The sequence below is a fragment of the Nyctereutes procyonoides genome, unplaced genomic scaffold (genome assembly GCF_905146905.1).
Source record: "Nyctereutes procyonoides isolate TBG_1078 unplaced genomic scaffold, NYPRO_anot_genome, whole genome shotgun sequence".
Taxonomy (NCBI): Eukaryota; Metazoa; Chordata; class Mammalia; order Carnivora; family Canidae; genus Nyctereutes; species Nyctereutes procyonoides.
The window spans coordinates 20268453-20285048 of record NW_026575047.1 but is presented as its reverse complement, the minus strand read 5'-3'; the positions used below and the strand labels follow the sequence as shown (position 1 = coordinate 20285048).

Genomic DNA, 16596 nt, shown 5'->3' with positions numbered 1-16596 from the left:
ATGGTGCCTGTCTCTTAGGGCTTGTCAGACCTGAGAGACATTGTGCATACTGTTTATTTAGCTCAGAGGAAACCTTCAGTAATAGTTACTTAATGCTACCCAGGGCTAAATGTTATCCCTTGGGTTTTGGTTAGATTCAGACCCAGTAGGCATTATGTCAGATGAGGTAGCATTTGGCGGCAGTGCCCTTTCTTGGATGAATCCCAGTCAAGACCTTAAGGATTCTTGGCTCCTATTATTGTCTCATCAAAAATCTGGCCTGGAATTTTGAGTTGCTTTTGTGGTATACTTTTATCTGCTTCTCCTTTTCTTCAAGAAACTGTCTTAGAGGTTAGAGAACAGACATGGACACAGTCTTCTTCTGTTGGGTTCAGGACACCTGGACCCTCATTTCTCTTCCCTCTGATTTTTGATTCACAACAATACTGCACAATGGGACTTATATATCTAGCAATGAAACAAAATTTCATTGTAAACTAACGATTTTACATTTGCAATCTTTGCTGTAGAGATTTTTTTTCTCATTCTCTCATTTGTTCTTACTACCAAGATATGATAAGGGAATGAATAATGGGTTTCTCTAAGAAAAATTAAAAGGTGACAAAGTGAAATAGGTTCATTAGACCCACAAATCAAGACATCTAAGCTCCTACGTCCTGACTCCCTCTCCCGTGCTCTTTCATTATCATCTGCTTTCCTTTTTGCCTCTGTTAATAGAGTGTGCCAGGATGTTCCATGCTATCTAGGAGGCTCTTGCCCTAAGAGTGGCTTCCCTCTCTGATGTAGGCTTTGCTGAATGACCTGCATCAGCTCTGAGGGGGAAACTTGAAATCCTTTCTCCAGAAACTCAGGCATTCTACTTCAGATGAAATCATTTTCCGTAGCCAATTTAACAAGATCCTTACTCTTTCGTTTCCTTTAATTATCTTGTTTAAAAAAAAAAAAAAAAGGGAACTGGAGAAGACCATCTGTTTTATGAGGCAGTTCATCTCTTATGTTTTCTCTAATAGATATATGAAGGCCCAGTTAAGCAAATTAAGGCTTCATCTCGTTCTTGTTTGGGATTGTTCTGTTTGGTGCTTTTGCGTCACTGCCATCGGCATTTCTCGGTTGTATATTTGGGATGTCTTGGAGTGCAGATTTTATGGAAAGATGTTATCTTTGTTCCACGAATTGCAGGCACTGTGAGCCATTTTCAACGTGGTGCCAAACTATCACAACAAGGTTCTTTGCTTTTTTAATCCCTTCCTCTCACCACAAGAAGTCCTATTAACATGTTTTCTGAGCTACAGAGTAAAATCTGTCAAGTATAGCATGGAAGGCAGATGGGTGGTTGCTGTCTTCCTTTCCACAAACTCTAAACCTAGTCTTATTTAGTAAAACTCAGCCTTATCACCTCTTACCCCAGAGTCTTCCTTTATGAATAGAAGATATAGGCAGTGAGGGTGAGGGGATGGGAGATGGGGGCATGCATGCTTGCTTGCTTGCTTGCTTTCTAGAGATATATAGTATGTACATAGTTTCATGTACAAACTTTCTTTCACATTGAAAATAACTCTTTGTTCTGAATATGAAAATACTTCGTACTCATTGTAAAAGAATTTACACAATTCAACAACATACAAAGCACTGGAAGACATTTTTCTACATCCTACCACCCGGAGATTACTGCTGTTAACATTTTAGTGAGCATTTCTATACATTCCTTTATGGACTATTTATTGAACGTCTGCCATGAGCCAGACACTAGAAATATGCTGATGAATGAAATAGATGTGGTCCCTGCTCTTGTAGAGCTTTCCAAATAACGGAGAGAAAGGTAGTAAAGAGACTATAAAAGTTATATATAAATTTTCTAATTCAGATGTATGCTTTTTTCACATCTCATATAATTTTGAAAATAATCTTTTACCCTCTTGAAATAGTAGATTATATTTTCATTTTTTAAGCACATCTTTTTGGTATGTTTTCATTGTCTGTGAGGATATCACTCTGTTCCATATTCTTTTCTTTTCATAGTAAATTTATGGGATATGATCTTGTTAGTATTGTGTACTTTTATAAAATTTCATATAAGTACAGAACACTAGCAAGATTACATCCCATACAAACATACTATTAAAAAAGAAGAAGAAACAGAGTAGTCTCTAGATAATAGGGATGAGCCTGGAACATCTCTAGATAATAGAGATGAGCCTGAAACATCTCTAGATAGTAGCTATCAAAGATTACAGCCATGTCAGAAGGACTCCGGAGCCAACCTGAAGACACCTCTAGTGCCCCCAAATGGGACAGTTTGATATTCAAGAATAAGAGTTGCAAATATGTTTAAATTCATGACGTCTGATGATATGGACAAAAATCATTGGTTACGGTCTGAGGTTAATGGGGCACCAATTCGTTATCTTGAAACTAGTCAGGAAAGAATCAGATACTTATCCTGCCTTTCTTCTATGAATTGACCCCCGGGGAGCCATCTAGTAGATGATGAGAGGCATCTCCTAAAATTTTTCCACTCAATAAATGAAAATGAAATGGGAGAATTAGAGTACCTTGGTCTTGCAATCCCCATTGATTTAACATGTCCAGACAGTGAGTGACAATGACTGCAGACATTAGCAGCCAGGGAAAACCAGATATTACGTTCTTCCTGATGAAAGAGCATCCCACCAAACAGATTGAATCTCAATTTTTTCAAGCCTCTGAATCCAGTCTCCAGTTTATGGGAAATTCAGAGAATAGTGCAGTGTATTCACCTGCACTGTGAGTAGGGAGTCAGCAAAATCTATACTATAGAAACTCCACAGCTCACGTGGGCCAGATTTTTTTTTTTTAATTTGAAGTAGAGTTGACATGCAATGTTATGTGAGTTTCAGGTGTACAACAGTGATTTGACAAGTCTATACATTATGCTATGTTCACCCCAAGTGTAGCTCCCATCTGTCTCCATACAATGCTACATAATAGTACCATTGACTGTAGTCCCTATGCTGTATCTTTCATCCCCATGACTTATTCAGATCCAGATTTTTCTTTTCTTTTCTTTTTTTTAAGATTTTATTTATTTATTCATGAGAGACACACAGAGAGAGGGAGAGACACAGGCAGAGGGACAAGCAGGCTCCATGCAGGGAGCCCGATGTGGGACTCAATCCTGGAACTCCAGGATCACACTCTGAGCTGAAGGCAGACACTCAACCACTGAGCCACCCAGGTGTCCCAGATCCAGATTTTTCAATCAGTATGTTGTAAGGTAAAGAAGAGGATAGTTGGGATCCCTGGGTGGTGCAGCGGTTTGGCGCCTGCCTTTGGCCAGGGCGCGATCCTGGAGGCCCGGGATTGAGTCCCACGTTGGGCTCCCAGTGCATGGAGCCTGCGTCTCCCTCTGCCTGTGTCTCTGCCTCTCTCTCTCTCTCTCTGTGTGACTATCATAAATAAATAAATAAATAAATAAATAAATAAATAAATAAATAAATAAAGAGGGACATAGATTAAATGTAACTTAAAAGACACTGAAATTAAAAGAAAATAGGTAAGAATTAACTATATTGACTAAGGTTGTGCTGTGAGGTAATGAAATCATAAAGAAAATCAAAGAAGTGGTTACTATAAGTTCAAAATTAGTTATTTACATTTGGAAGAAAGGAAGTACATGGAGGGCCTTCTGGGGTAGCTAGAAAAGTCTGTTTTCTGATCTGGGTGGTCGTGTAATACTGTTTTCTTTAGAATAATAAGTTGTTTGTTTTGTGTAATTTTCTAAATCTGTGTTTTATTTTACCGTGGAAAGTTTTTTTTTTTTAATTTATGAAAGAATGACACTCTGCATGCTACCTTTATTTTGACTTCTCGTTATGGTAATTTTCAAACATACAGAAAAGTTGAAAGTGTAACGACGAGTGTACTCATCACACTGTTTTATAGTTTGTTTTTTTTTTTGTTCAATAACAGGGATCTTTCTATGTAACTAAATATGGAACATAGCCACTTCTAAATTCAGTAGTATAGATGTGATACTTTATTACATCAGTTTCCTGTTGATGGGCATTTAATTTATTTCTGATTTTGTTCCTATTAGAAGTAGTGCTGCTAGTATGTCCTGATGACACATTCCTAAAATTTGCCGTCACAGGTATTCTAACATGCAGAGTGTAAATGGTTGTGTGTTGTGAATGAACAACTGGAGAAACCAAAGATGCAGCTTATATTGATCAAGACATCCCTGTGTAATCTAGGGAGGGCATTAGTGTCCAAGGAAGAACTGGATTCTCCACAGTGGGATCTTTACACAACATCGTACCTCCCCTGGATCGAGATTCAGGTTTAAATCCAGTGGTTCTCCTGTTATCTCATTTTGGTTGTTGTGCATATAATTGGTATATCACTTACCTATTGCCCCAATAATGTTGTGTAAGATCCCCCAACCCCCCAAAGTTCAGAAGCTTGAGCAATAGCCACTGGTCTCTATAGGATGGCTGAAGGATGCTTATGGTCTCTGCTGGGTTCTCTCATGGGCCTACAGTCAGCTGTGGGCACAGTGCACAGCCCTTTGCAGTACTCTCCTACATGCTTGATGGTCAGCTGGCTGAGGCTGGTCTCAAATGGCCTTGGCCAAGATGATTCAGCTACCCAAGTCTTCAGCATCCTTCCAAGAGGCCAGCCTGTGTGTGTTCTTGTATTGCACTGTAGCATACATCATAATCTTTTTCAGGGGGCTAGAAATGGGCCATGCTTTTCAAGCTTCTTAACTAACCTTCAGATGACCAAAGCAAGACCCACAGCTATGTCAGAGCCAGTGGGACTGAACTACAACGTAACAGAGCAGAAGGCAAGGATACAGAGAGGTGTTGATTGAGGCCATTAGGGTAGTCCACCCCCCAGAGCCATCCAGCAGCATATTTTAAACAGACACTTCTTGGAAGCATTAAACATTGCTGTTATTTCTAAACTACAGGCATCATGCCTTTGAAGTATGGAAAATGGGGGTCAAATATATTTGTGGGAGAATCATAAAAGCTTTTGCTTCTTTTAAAAAAACTATTGTTAAGGGTTATAAAGGTAATTCACACATGGAGAAGCCTACCTTTATTCTGTCTTAAAAATATTTCTTCTCCAGTTTTGATATTTTCCCCTGGGATACATTTCAGGAAACAGATTTTTCTCTGTGCATATTTTAAAAAAATATTTTATTTATTCATAAGAGACACACACAGAGAGGTAGAGACATAGGCAGAGGGAGAAGCAGGCTCCCCGCGGGGATCCCAATACAGGACTTGATCCCAGGACCCTGAGATCATGATCTGAGCCAAAGGCAGATGCTCAACCACTGAGCCACCTAGGTGCCTCGTACTCTGTGTATGTTTTTCTTTGTTTGATAGTGTTCTTGGAGTTGGTTTTAAAAGCTGGTTCTGAGGCGACTTCTAGGTGGCTCAGTTGGTTAAGCCTCTGCCTTTGACTCAGATCATTATCTCGGGGTCCCAGGCTCAAGCCCCACATCGGGCTCCCTGCTCAGTGAGGAGTCTGCTTCTCCCTTTGCCCCACCTTACCCCACTCGTGCTCTGTCTCTTCTACTCTCTCTCAATTAAGTAAATAAAATCTTAAAAAAAGAAAATAAAATCTGGCTCTGAGAACACTGAGTCAATATAAGGAGCTAGAATCACAAATCAACATCCTTAAGTATTTTTGCATAAGATAGGGGCATTAAAGATAGGAAATTTCTTCTATTTTAATTTTTATAAGTGACAAATTTAGGTTTTTCCAGAACAGTGATTGTCAACAGCAGATATGTAGCACCTAGGTATGTGGATGGCAAGAAATTGTTACTAGTAATTGTATCTTAAAACTTTTTTTCAAAAAAATCAGGTCTTTTCCCATAGAGTGCAATATTATATGACATATCTCTACTTTCTTCTCTGTGGAAATACAAAATACTGAAATAAAACTTTGCATATGCATATACTTATTAAATCGTCCTCATTATGTATGTATCATAAAATTTTACACACTTTAGTTGTTTAACGGAAAGTGTGTATTGTACCAAGTAGGCAATTTAAAGGACTTTTCAAACTAAGTTTGCCTGTTGTAGAGCCATCTGATGTAGCTGCTCCAAATTATAGATCTGAAAATAGAGATTAGAGAAAAATATTTTTAACCTTAAAGGATGAATTAGTATGATTTTGGAGATAAGTCTCATCCTAGAGTGCGATGTCTACATGAAAAGTATTTATTAATTGATACAACCCTGTAGATTTTCAAGAGGGTAAGGCGACAGTTTTTTGACAGCCCTTCCTATGCTTGGCAGGTTACGATAATGATTTCAGTAATGGCAGAAAGCAAGTTCCCGTTGTAATTGTAGTTCTTTGGTCCATTCTTGGACTTAGTTTATTATTTGTGAACATTTTTGGAGTGCAGGAAAGGGCAGGGAGGAAGTGTGCAGAGATCTCCAGGACACCTCATTTTCCTTCAGAAAGCTTACGTCATTGACAAAACAGGTTGCATGTGTTAGAAAAAATAGTATCTGCCAGGCAGTAAGCAAAGCAAGCAAGCAAGCAAGCAAGCAAGTAAGCAACCTATTGTATCTCATTTGATCCTCATAGTAACTGGCAGATGGAAGGCAACCATGATTTATAGTTGAGTAAGATGTGCTTCAGACATTAAGTATTGGTTCAAGATCATATAGGACCTCAGTGTCAAATGAATTAGGAAGTAGAGAGGTAACTCCGGGCTGACATTATAACTTTCAAAGCAGTATCTAGAGCACCCATTAGGAAGTGTGGAAGAGGGCCCACTACTTGCATTTCTGGGTGGAGACCAGGGGTGATAGATGCCTTGCAGTATACCCAGGACAACCCTATATAATGAGAAAGTCCTCTTCTGCAAAGCTTATAAACACCCTACCAAATGTTCATGTGGGCAAACAGCATGTTTATAATGATCTGTGCCTATAAGTTCTAAACATAAAGTATTTTTTATGGCTTTAACATACATTATATCTCCCAGAAGTGGAAACTCCTAATTGTAAGATAACTTGTATTTAACATTTTTTGAAATTTTCTTAGAATTGTTCAGCATTTTGAAATTGCCATTATTGACAGCAGTGCAAATCATGATTTTTGGGCTGACAAACAACACATGCCTCTGTCAGTTTGCATTTATAGTTGTTGCACTCACAGTGAATCTACCCAGAGATGCAGGTGTCTGATGACTTCCTTATGACTGCTAGTGTAGTTGGGCCCGAAAATTTGCTTACTGAAATGTATCTCTCCTTTTATTTCTCCTTTTCTGGAATTTATGTGTATAGATAGATTATTTATCTACAAGTTTCACTTCAAGATAGTAAAGGAATGTTATAAAATAGTTGTTATACCAAGGGAATGTTGTTTCTGAAAGGATTGCACCAAGGTTAGATTTTTTGGGAAAGTCACTATTTAAAGGTAAGGAAGGATTTAGAATTGGGGTATTGGATTGTCAATGGCTGAAAGAACTTTGTTCTTAAAGTTTTGGGATAAAGGAGTGATTGTGAACGCAGCAGTGTTTATGCTATTATGGAACAAGAATACATCTGGGAGGAGGTATCAGGAGAAATTAGGCTGAGGCTGGATCTGGAGTTCTAGAACTGTGTGAAGGTTGCATAACCAACGGTCTGAAGAGGAAGTGAACAGGAAAGAGACTGAGGTAAACTGAGAGGAATCAGTCAGACTTTTTGGGGTATATTCAAGAAAGGCAGGTAAAGTGAAATTATTTGATTTTTATTTATTTCTATAGTCCCTCTTTGGCATCATTTAAAAGTACATAGAAAGGTCTCCTCACAAGAACCAAAATTTTCTGTGTGTGTTGACGGATATTAATTGGACTTATTGTGGTGATCTTTTTGCAGCACATTCAAATATTTTGATTCACAACATTGTACAACTGAAACTATATAATGTTGTGTGACTTACACCTCAATGAAAAATAATAAAATAAAAATAAGTGAAGCAATCCTTTCTTCAAGGAACTTAGCCTCTGTTAGGAAAAAGATAAAATTAAAAACTTCGTATCATGTGTTATATGTAATAATAGAAATATATACAGACTTTAGTGTGGGATAATAGTGGTTAAAATAATTAGGTAGTTCAAAGAAAATCTTTTCAAGGACACGGTACTTGAGCTGTATCTGAATAGATGAATGCATGTGATTTTTCATCTATTTCTTGGAAAAAGAAGAGTTACACACAACTTTAGCTTACTCAGGAATAGTTTCTTAACCTTGTAGTCAGAAGGTCAGGCAATGAGAGCAGGAGAAGATCATAGTTTTGTGCAGGGCTGCTGAAAGCTGCTGGGGGACCCTCCAATGCAGATGGTGGCCCTGTAGGGCAGTGCCCTTCGGCACACAGCTTTCTTGTCCCTCAGATGAGAGGTGGTAACTTGCCCTTGCTACTTCTGGAGTCTGCATTACTCCTTGTGGTTTTTCTACCTGCCAGCCTTTTTTTTTTTTAATAGTCCCTTAATTAAACCTGACTCAAATTATTCAATTTGATCGTGTCATCTGTTTCCTACTAGAAACCTTATGGGTACAGTAATTGTAATTACATGAAAAAAGACAAAATACACAATAAAAATGGAGGGGAAAATCTTTATTCTAAATTACAAATACAATATCACAAATAAAAAGAATAATCAGTACACATTGGGCACAATTCTAGTGAGATACAGCATTCTTGATTAGGGACTTTTCATATTGACAAAAATAAAGACATTGAGATTTAGATGGTTATAATAGAAAAAATTGAGTTGATAATATATAAAATTTTGAATTTATATATTTATATCCAATGAGGGGAAAAATCACAAAGGATCTTATACTGAACCAAATACAAGTGGGCATTTATTTATTCACTTATTCATTTGTTTAATAGTACTTACATGATTTCTGGGGTCCTCTTAGACATTTACTGAGCTTTAATGGCATTATCACGAGGCACAGAAGGATTATGAATTTTCATTAATAGGACACGTGAAAACGCTGCTAGAAGGAAATCATTGTTACTAGATTGTTTCACGTACATAATTTCATGCTTTGTTTTAAAATCACAGCTGTATTCTTAACATGGAGCAGGTAATGGCCTACCTGAGTCTCTGGTGTCTTCGAACTCAGTATGTGATTTCATGGAAACAGGCATCTGTTCTGAATACTGGCAGACCTTCCCTAGCTTTACAGCTAAGGTAGTGTTTCTGCCTGTCTTTGCTTTTATGGAAAAGGTAAATAATATTTTGATTAGGGTGAAGTTTCAGATTCTGCTGAATTCCCTAAATCAGTGCTTCTTCAACAGAAAAGTAATGTGAGCCATATATGTAGTTTGAAATTTGTAAAATCATGAATTACATTTGAATAGTAACCACATTACAAAAACAAGTGAAATCCATTTTGCCAGTATGTTTTATATAACTCGTGTATCCAAAATATCCTCATTTCAACATGTAACCAATATTCTAAAATTATTAGTGAGATATTTTACTTTTTTTCATGCAAAGTCTTTAAAATCAGGTGTTTTTCACTTCTAGCACTCAACTTGGATGAGGAATTTTCATTAGAAATACTTGATGATGATTTAGATTTCATAAAATGTATAGTTGAGAAAGTAGATTCACCTACCCAAGAAGTTCCCCCAGAGAGTCAAGTGTCAGTTTGTAAGTTTAGATTTAAATTAATTAAAATGAAATAAAGTTAGAAATTTTGTTCCTTAGTTGCACTAGTCACATTTCAAGTGTTAGTAGCTCCAGTTGTTCCTAGTGGCTACCATATTGGACAGCACAGCTACAGAAGATTCTCCTTCTCCTTCTTCTCCTTCTTCTTCTTTTTAAGAATTATTTGTTGATTTGAGAGGGAGAGGGAGCGGGTGTGTGTGGCGGGAGAGACAGCGGAAGAGGGAGAGAGAGAATCTCAGGTGGACTCCCTGCTATATGTGGAGCCAGATGCATCCTGAGGCTCGATCTCACAACCCTGATATCATGACCTAAGCTGTATCAAGAGTTGGACGTTTAATTGACTGAGCCACCCAAGTGCCCCAGCTACAGATTATTCTTAAACCATACTTAAGTGCTTTTGAATTTCTCAGGTTATTTCTTCTGCAGAACTAATCCATGCCACAGAATCCTTAGAAACTTTTTAGCCAGATCAGGCTTATTCATCAAGAAGATAAATACCTAGGGAAAAATAACTCTGCATATTTGTGCTTTAGTCCTGTGGCCAAGGAGTACCTTACACATGGCAGGTGTTTAATAAATGTTTACCTAGCTAAATCCTGTTTCTTCCTCAAATTGCAATTTAAATTGCACTTTCTCCGAAAGTGTATCCTGACTCTAGTCTATCCCATTTGCTTCATTCCATCTTCTCAGAGAACTGAGTTCTTTTCCTCCTGGCCATATATGCTTATACACTGATTTGTGAATGATTTTGTGATTAATGTCCATCTCCTGGACTAGTCTATAAGTTCCACGAGAAGGGGGGATGTGTTTTTATTCACTGAAGTATCCTAGTGGAACATATGGCACGTATGGAATAAATATTGGTCAGATAATAATAGCACAGGACCATTTAAAATATTAAGTGATTATCAGAATGTCAATTCATAACTTCATAGAAGTCAGTTTCTTTCATGCTGGAGACAAGGAATTTTTTTTAAGATGAGACATATTGAAATATTAGATTCTTAGTGTTTGTTCAAGCCTTTTTGCTCCCATAAGCATGCCTCTTCTTAACTTTTCCTCTGTTTATTAGTATTCATTGTCTTGAAATAGCTGTCACCTCACATCCGTCTCTGCTTATAACTTAAGGTACACTAAGGACAAAAAAAAAAACAAAAAAACTGATTTGTAAAATACTTTTCAGGAGCTGAGAAAGGTCTAGGGCAAAAGCAAAGGTACATAGAAGAGGCATCTTTTGCTGTTTCAAGACAATTTAAAATAAACCCACCCTGTTAATTATACCAGAATAATGAGCCTTACCTGCAATATGTGGAAATATAATTAAAAATGTATTGTGGGTCAGTAGACCAAGTTGTCAGGTCATTATCTGAATCGTAAATTTGGGAGCAATGCCCATTAAAGGTTACTAGTTCGGAAAGGTTAGAATAGAATTTTGTCTTCACAGATAGAAAGTTACACAGTTTGAATAATGCTTTAGAAAACTATCATCATTTGACTTTTTGAGAAAACATCTCACATAACTGTAATAGGCATACAGAAATGTGCATGTAAGGGTGCAGCTTGAGGAATTTCCATATCCAGATCAAGAAACAGTGCATTTACCCTCATAACATCCCAGAGACTACCCTCTTGCTGCTCCCCCTTTCATGCCCTCCAGAGTAAATCACTACCCTGACAAAGATAAGTTTTTCCTGTTTTTGTACTTTATAAATGGAATCATGGAGTATCCGCATTTGAATTAATATAATAGATTATCATTCTAAGTGACATTCCTGATAGCAACTCATTGAAAACAGTCTGTTTTCCATTTTCCTTATTATGTATCTAATTTGGCAGTTTACCACTGTGTCTAGTTCTTTATTGTTCTTTTGAGAGATTTTCTGTGTAAATGTATGTATATATGTGTGTGTGTGCACTTACATGCATATATATGTATATGCTTTAAAAAAATCTTACTCAAAACTGATTTTGCTCTGCTATGTATGTTATTCACCTCTTAGTGATAAGTCTTAAAGCCTTTTTCATATCAGCTCATATGGGTCTACTTTGTTTTTCCAAGTAGTGCACAGTACCCCAGTGTATGGATGTATCATAATTTAATGAACCAGGTGTCCACTGAAGAATAGTTTGTTAGTTGCCAATTTTTTGCTTTTAGAACCATACTCAGATATGGAATTTCTGAACAGTCCGTGCACGGGTCCGTGCATCTTAAATTTGCTCAGATATTTCTAAATGGCCTTTCAAAGAGTTTTGCCAGCTTCTACTCCCATTAGTAAGTTTTGAAAACTCCTATTTCCAGTGTTGCTGTAGTTATGTGTTATCAAGCTTAATTTAATCTTTGCTTTCTGATAGAAGAATATCAGTGAGTATTTATTTATTTATTTATTTATTTATAAAGATTTTGCTTATTTATTCATGAGAGACACACACACAGAGATAGGCAGAGGGAGAAGCAGGACTCTATCCCAGGACTCCAGGATCAGGACCTGAGCTGAAGGCAGACACTCAACCACTGAACCACCCAGATGCCCAGTCATTGTTAAATTTATGTTTTCTTTAGTTTTGAGTGACGTTAGTTATTTATATGTTTATTTGTATTTCTCTTAGGACTTGTCCTGTCCTTTGCTCATTTTCCTATAGGTTTGTTCATACTTTTCTTAATAACATCAAAGAGCTCTTTTATATAAATGAAATTAGCCCTTTTATGTCATTGTAGTGTTAATTTCTTTCAGTTTGTTTTTTTGTATTCACTGTGTTTATAGTCATTTTTTACTCCCAAACAGAATGTTTACATTTTTATGTGGTGAAATGTACCAATTTTTTCCTTATTGCCTTCTGAATTTTATGTTTTTATGAGGAAAAGCATTGGAAAGTTGAGACCCATAGACAGACAGACAGATAGATAACTCCAGCCTGGCATGGAAAAAGAATCTCAAGAAATGTTTGTGGGAAATGTGGCTAAGCAGAAATTTAAATTTCAGTCAAATGTGTTGTGACCAACTATAAATAAACAAAAATTTGGATATTTTCTGCCAAAAATCGTTTAACATTTTTGACAGCTTTTGGAAGAATTGTCAATGCTATGCTTTTTTTCTTCTGTGCTTGTTATTTGGGGTTTTAATTTCTCAAATGATCCCTCTTTTCAGATTTCAAATTATAACCTATTTCCTGCACCACTGCTGGCGTCCAGTGATCCATGTCAGAAGTACTTCCAGGTCAGACACACTTTCACATGTTTCAATGCAGAGAAGCAGTTGAATATTAAAATGTGAACAAATATATGTGATAGATGACTGTTTTGATGTTAAACATGGTTTGCTAAAATGACATGTTTTTGCTTTTTATTGTTCACTCATGTGGTGGAAAAGTAGGTCGTTAAAATAAGATAGGAGAATCAAATGAACTTACTGTATTTATGTAGCAATTGCATGACTCTAGTAATATAATATAAAAGTATTTTAGTTGATTATAACAGGAAACTAAAACTATGTCAGATTTTCCTATCTAGCATTGCACGTGACAGCCTGTGAATACTTACATATGGACAATGAGGTGTTAGTGGTGAGTCTTCTAAAACAGCATCTTAGCCATTGTTGAGTCTTCAACCATTGTTGGGTTTGTCTAGAGTAGAACTCCCCCATTGAGTATTCTCTTTGATCTGGTGCTGATTAAATTCAGGCCTTAAGAAAACCACCTTAATTTTATTGTATATCCCTTTCTCTGTGTCAGGATGGATGCTAGTCCACACACAGTGTGGTGTGGGATTTAACTCTTCATCTCACAGTAATAGAATAAGGAAGAAGTAATTGCTATAACAGTTTGAATTACACATAGACTTAGGACTGCAAGTGAAAGATGAATCATGGAATCCATATTTGTTAGGATACAAACCACTCAGCAAATTCTGAGTTTTTAAGTAAGTAGATTTAAACCATGGACAGATGGGTATTAAAGTCTCTCAGTTCTGAATTAAAATCCTTAAGGACATCCCAGCCATTTTCTCCTTTATATAATACTGCATGTTCCATTTCAACGTAGAACTAAAATAAAACATAATAAACTAAAATAAAATGAAATAAACGCCAAGCTCAGTAGAGGTATGTGAACAACAGGTAATATTTTTTTTATACAAAACAGCCAAAAACAATGTGATAAACCTAAATTCACACAGGAAAATTAGGAACTTTGAGCTGATTCTTAGATCCCCACTGTGGTAATTTAAGGGCAGGGAGTAGATTTTCTTCGTAGATACATATTTAAACAGGCATATTAGTTTTGGAAAATCAGGGCAAATACACATGTCCTTTTTAAAAACACAGGTTAAACTGTTGAGAATGGTTCCTTTTAGGAATTCTTTAGCATTTAAAATCTTTTATTACATTGCAAGATAAGCTCTCTATGGAAACTGTAAAGACAAAGCTGGCAAGCATATAAAATGCTGTGTTTTCCTCTAAATGGAAGTGAACAAATCAGATAACTTCTAGGAATTTCTTACTGTCACTTATAGTTTATTATGCTAATGTATTCATTCTTTCTAATGGTACTCAAGTTGCTTTTGTTTGTTGGTAGTTATATAAGAGATAATGACACAATTATCCAGTACTTTTTTTTTTTTTAAAGATTTTATTTATTTATTCATGAGAGACACAGAGAGAGGGAGAAGCAGGCTCCATGCAGGGAGCCCGATGTGGGACTTGATCCCGGGTCTCCAGGATCATGCCCTGGGCCGAAGACAGACCCTCAACCGCTGAGCCACCCAGGCATCCCCAGCATGGTTTTTTAATGACAACTACTGCTATCATGTGTTGGTATAGGATGTGATGCATTTTACAAGGAAAGCAGTATTCTTATTTTAGTGGAGTGTATAGCCCAGTTTTTTTTTTTTTTTACTTAAAAATTCAGCTGGCAAATAAAATCTTAAAAAAAAAGAAAAGAAAAGGAAAGAAAAGAAAGGGGCATCCCAGATGGCTCAGCGGTTTAGTGCTTCCTTCAGCCCAGGATGTGATCCTGGAGACCCAGGATCAAGTCCCACATTGGGCTCCTTGCATGGAGCCTGCTTCTCCCTCTGCCTATGTTTCTGCCTCTCTCTCTCTCTCTCTCTCTCTCTCTCTCTCTCTCTCTCTCTCTTTCTGTGTCTCTCATGAATAAATAAATAAAATCTTAAAAAAAAAAAAGAAAAGAAAAATTCAGGTGGTAGCTAGTACAGAAGAGTCTGGTCCGATAACTGGGATAAAGTAGCCTTCCATCCCATTTCCTGATGACAGGGAGCCTTTTAGAAAACAAACATACCCCCGAACATACACCATTAATGTGTCTGGAAGATTCCTGTTGAACCTTCAAGATTCAACTCAGGAGTCCTTTCCAAGGAGGTCTCAGCCAATGACATAGTCAAGTAGTTACCCTCTTTCATGGAATCTGCCATTGTTCCATACTCTCTGGTAGAAATGACCTGAGGCCCAGCTTGTCAGTTAGTCAAGAAAACCTGTGTCATTACTTTATTGCTCACCTACTTCTTCCCACCTAAGCCAGTATCTTCAAGGTTGCTCATTGACCATATTCATCCAACTTGGTCATAAAAATCTAGAGCTGTATTAAAAACATACGTTAATTTTCTGAAGACGTTGAGGCTCTTCTAAACAATGCAAATGGCTTAGAAATTGAGCAGAGAAAATATCCTTGGGATAAGCATATATACTATCCCAAGGTGACTGCTTTCAAGGTCTTCATTCTTTTTTTTTTTTTTTTTTTATTTATTCGTGAGAGACTCAGAGAGGCAGAGACACAGGCAGAGGGAGAAGCAGGCTCCCTATGCGGAGCCTGATGTGGGACTGGATCCCAGGACTCTGGGATCATGACCTGAACCAAAGGCAGATGCTCAACCACTGAGCCACCCAGGTGTCCCCCAAATACTTTTTTTCTCATAAGATTCTCTACCTACTTCAGCCATTGTGAGTTTATTTTTTTTAAGTTTTTATTTATTTATTCATGAGAGACAGAGAGAGGGGGGGAGGGGGCAGAGACACAGGCAGAGGGAGAAGCAGGCTCCATGCTGAGAACCCAACAGGGGACTTGATCCCTGGTCCCCAGGATCACGCCCTGGACTGAAGGTGGTGCTAAACTACTGAGCCACCCACACTTGCCCGTGAGTTTGTTTAATAACTGTTCCTTCTCATTACCCATTCTGATTGAATTTCTTGAAGAAAAGTATCTGGTACATCTCTTCGAGTCTCCTCAGCTCCACTTGGGATATTTAACAAAGTGAGTCCTCAGGCAATTAAGTTGAGTGGGCTTGAAAAAACCCTTAGGTAGGTAAGACCTAGCTATTGAAATCACCCTCTTACCATAAAGCCTGGGTAGTTGCCCTGTGAATCAGCTGTGTGAAGCTGTTAGAAACTCCCAAGGTTAGGGACTCCTGGGTGGCTCAGTTGGATGAGCCTTTGACTCTTGGTTTCAGCTCAGGTCATGATCTCAAGGTCCTGGGATCCAGCCCCATGGCTGGCTTTGCGCTCAGTGGGGGAGTCTGTTTGAGGATTCTTTCTCTCTCCCTCTGCCCCTACCTCTCTCACGTGCACGCACACATTCTCAAATAAATAAATCTTAAAAAAATAAATAAATAAAAGAAACTTCCAAGGTTCTAATTCTGTGATCTCAGTGACCCATAGCCTTGGCCTCTTTTGTTCAGAGAGAAGTTCTTATCATTTTCGTCACATTGGGAGTTTACTTTCATGAGTAATTTCAGGAAACCAGCCTTATTTTTGCCTCTCCTTCCTAAAAGAAACAAAATCTGAGTTATTTTATTTCCTTAATACTTTGAGGTCTAGTTCAAAAGGCAACATTGCTCAGGGTAAAAATTGGCTGTTAACTCCTCAGTGGAAATAAAATTGTGTAGCAGAAAAATGAAAATGAAGAAAT

At 37.5% G+C, this 16596-nt stretch overlaps 1 protein-coding gene across 7 annotated transcripts in view; it reads left to right on the top strand.

Annotated features, from left to right (window-relative positions):
• Nucleotides 1–16596, top strand: part of APBB2 (amyloid beta precursor protein binding family B member 2) — a 378025-nt gene that overhangs the window by 158015 nt on the left and 203414 nt on the right. For all 7 annotated transcript variants that reach the window (XM_055326622.1, XM_055326620.1, XM_055326618.1 and 4 more), the window contains one exon: nucleotides 12831–12899. In XM_055326622.1, coding sequence (XP_055182597.1) covers nucleotides 12881–12899 — 19 coding nt within the window. In that variant the 5' untranslated portion in view covers nucleotides 12831–12880. The remainder of the gene's footprint in view (nucleotides 1–12830; nucleotides 12900–16596) is intronic.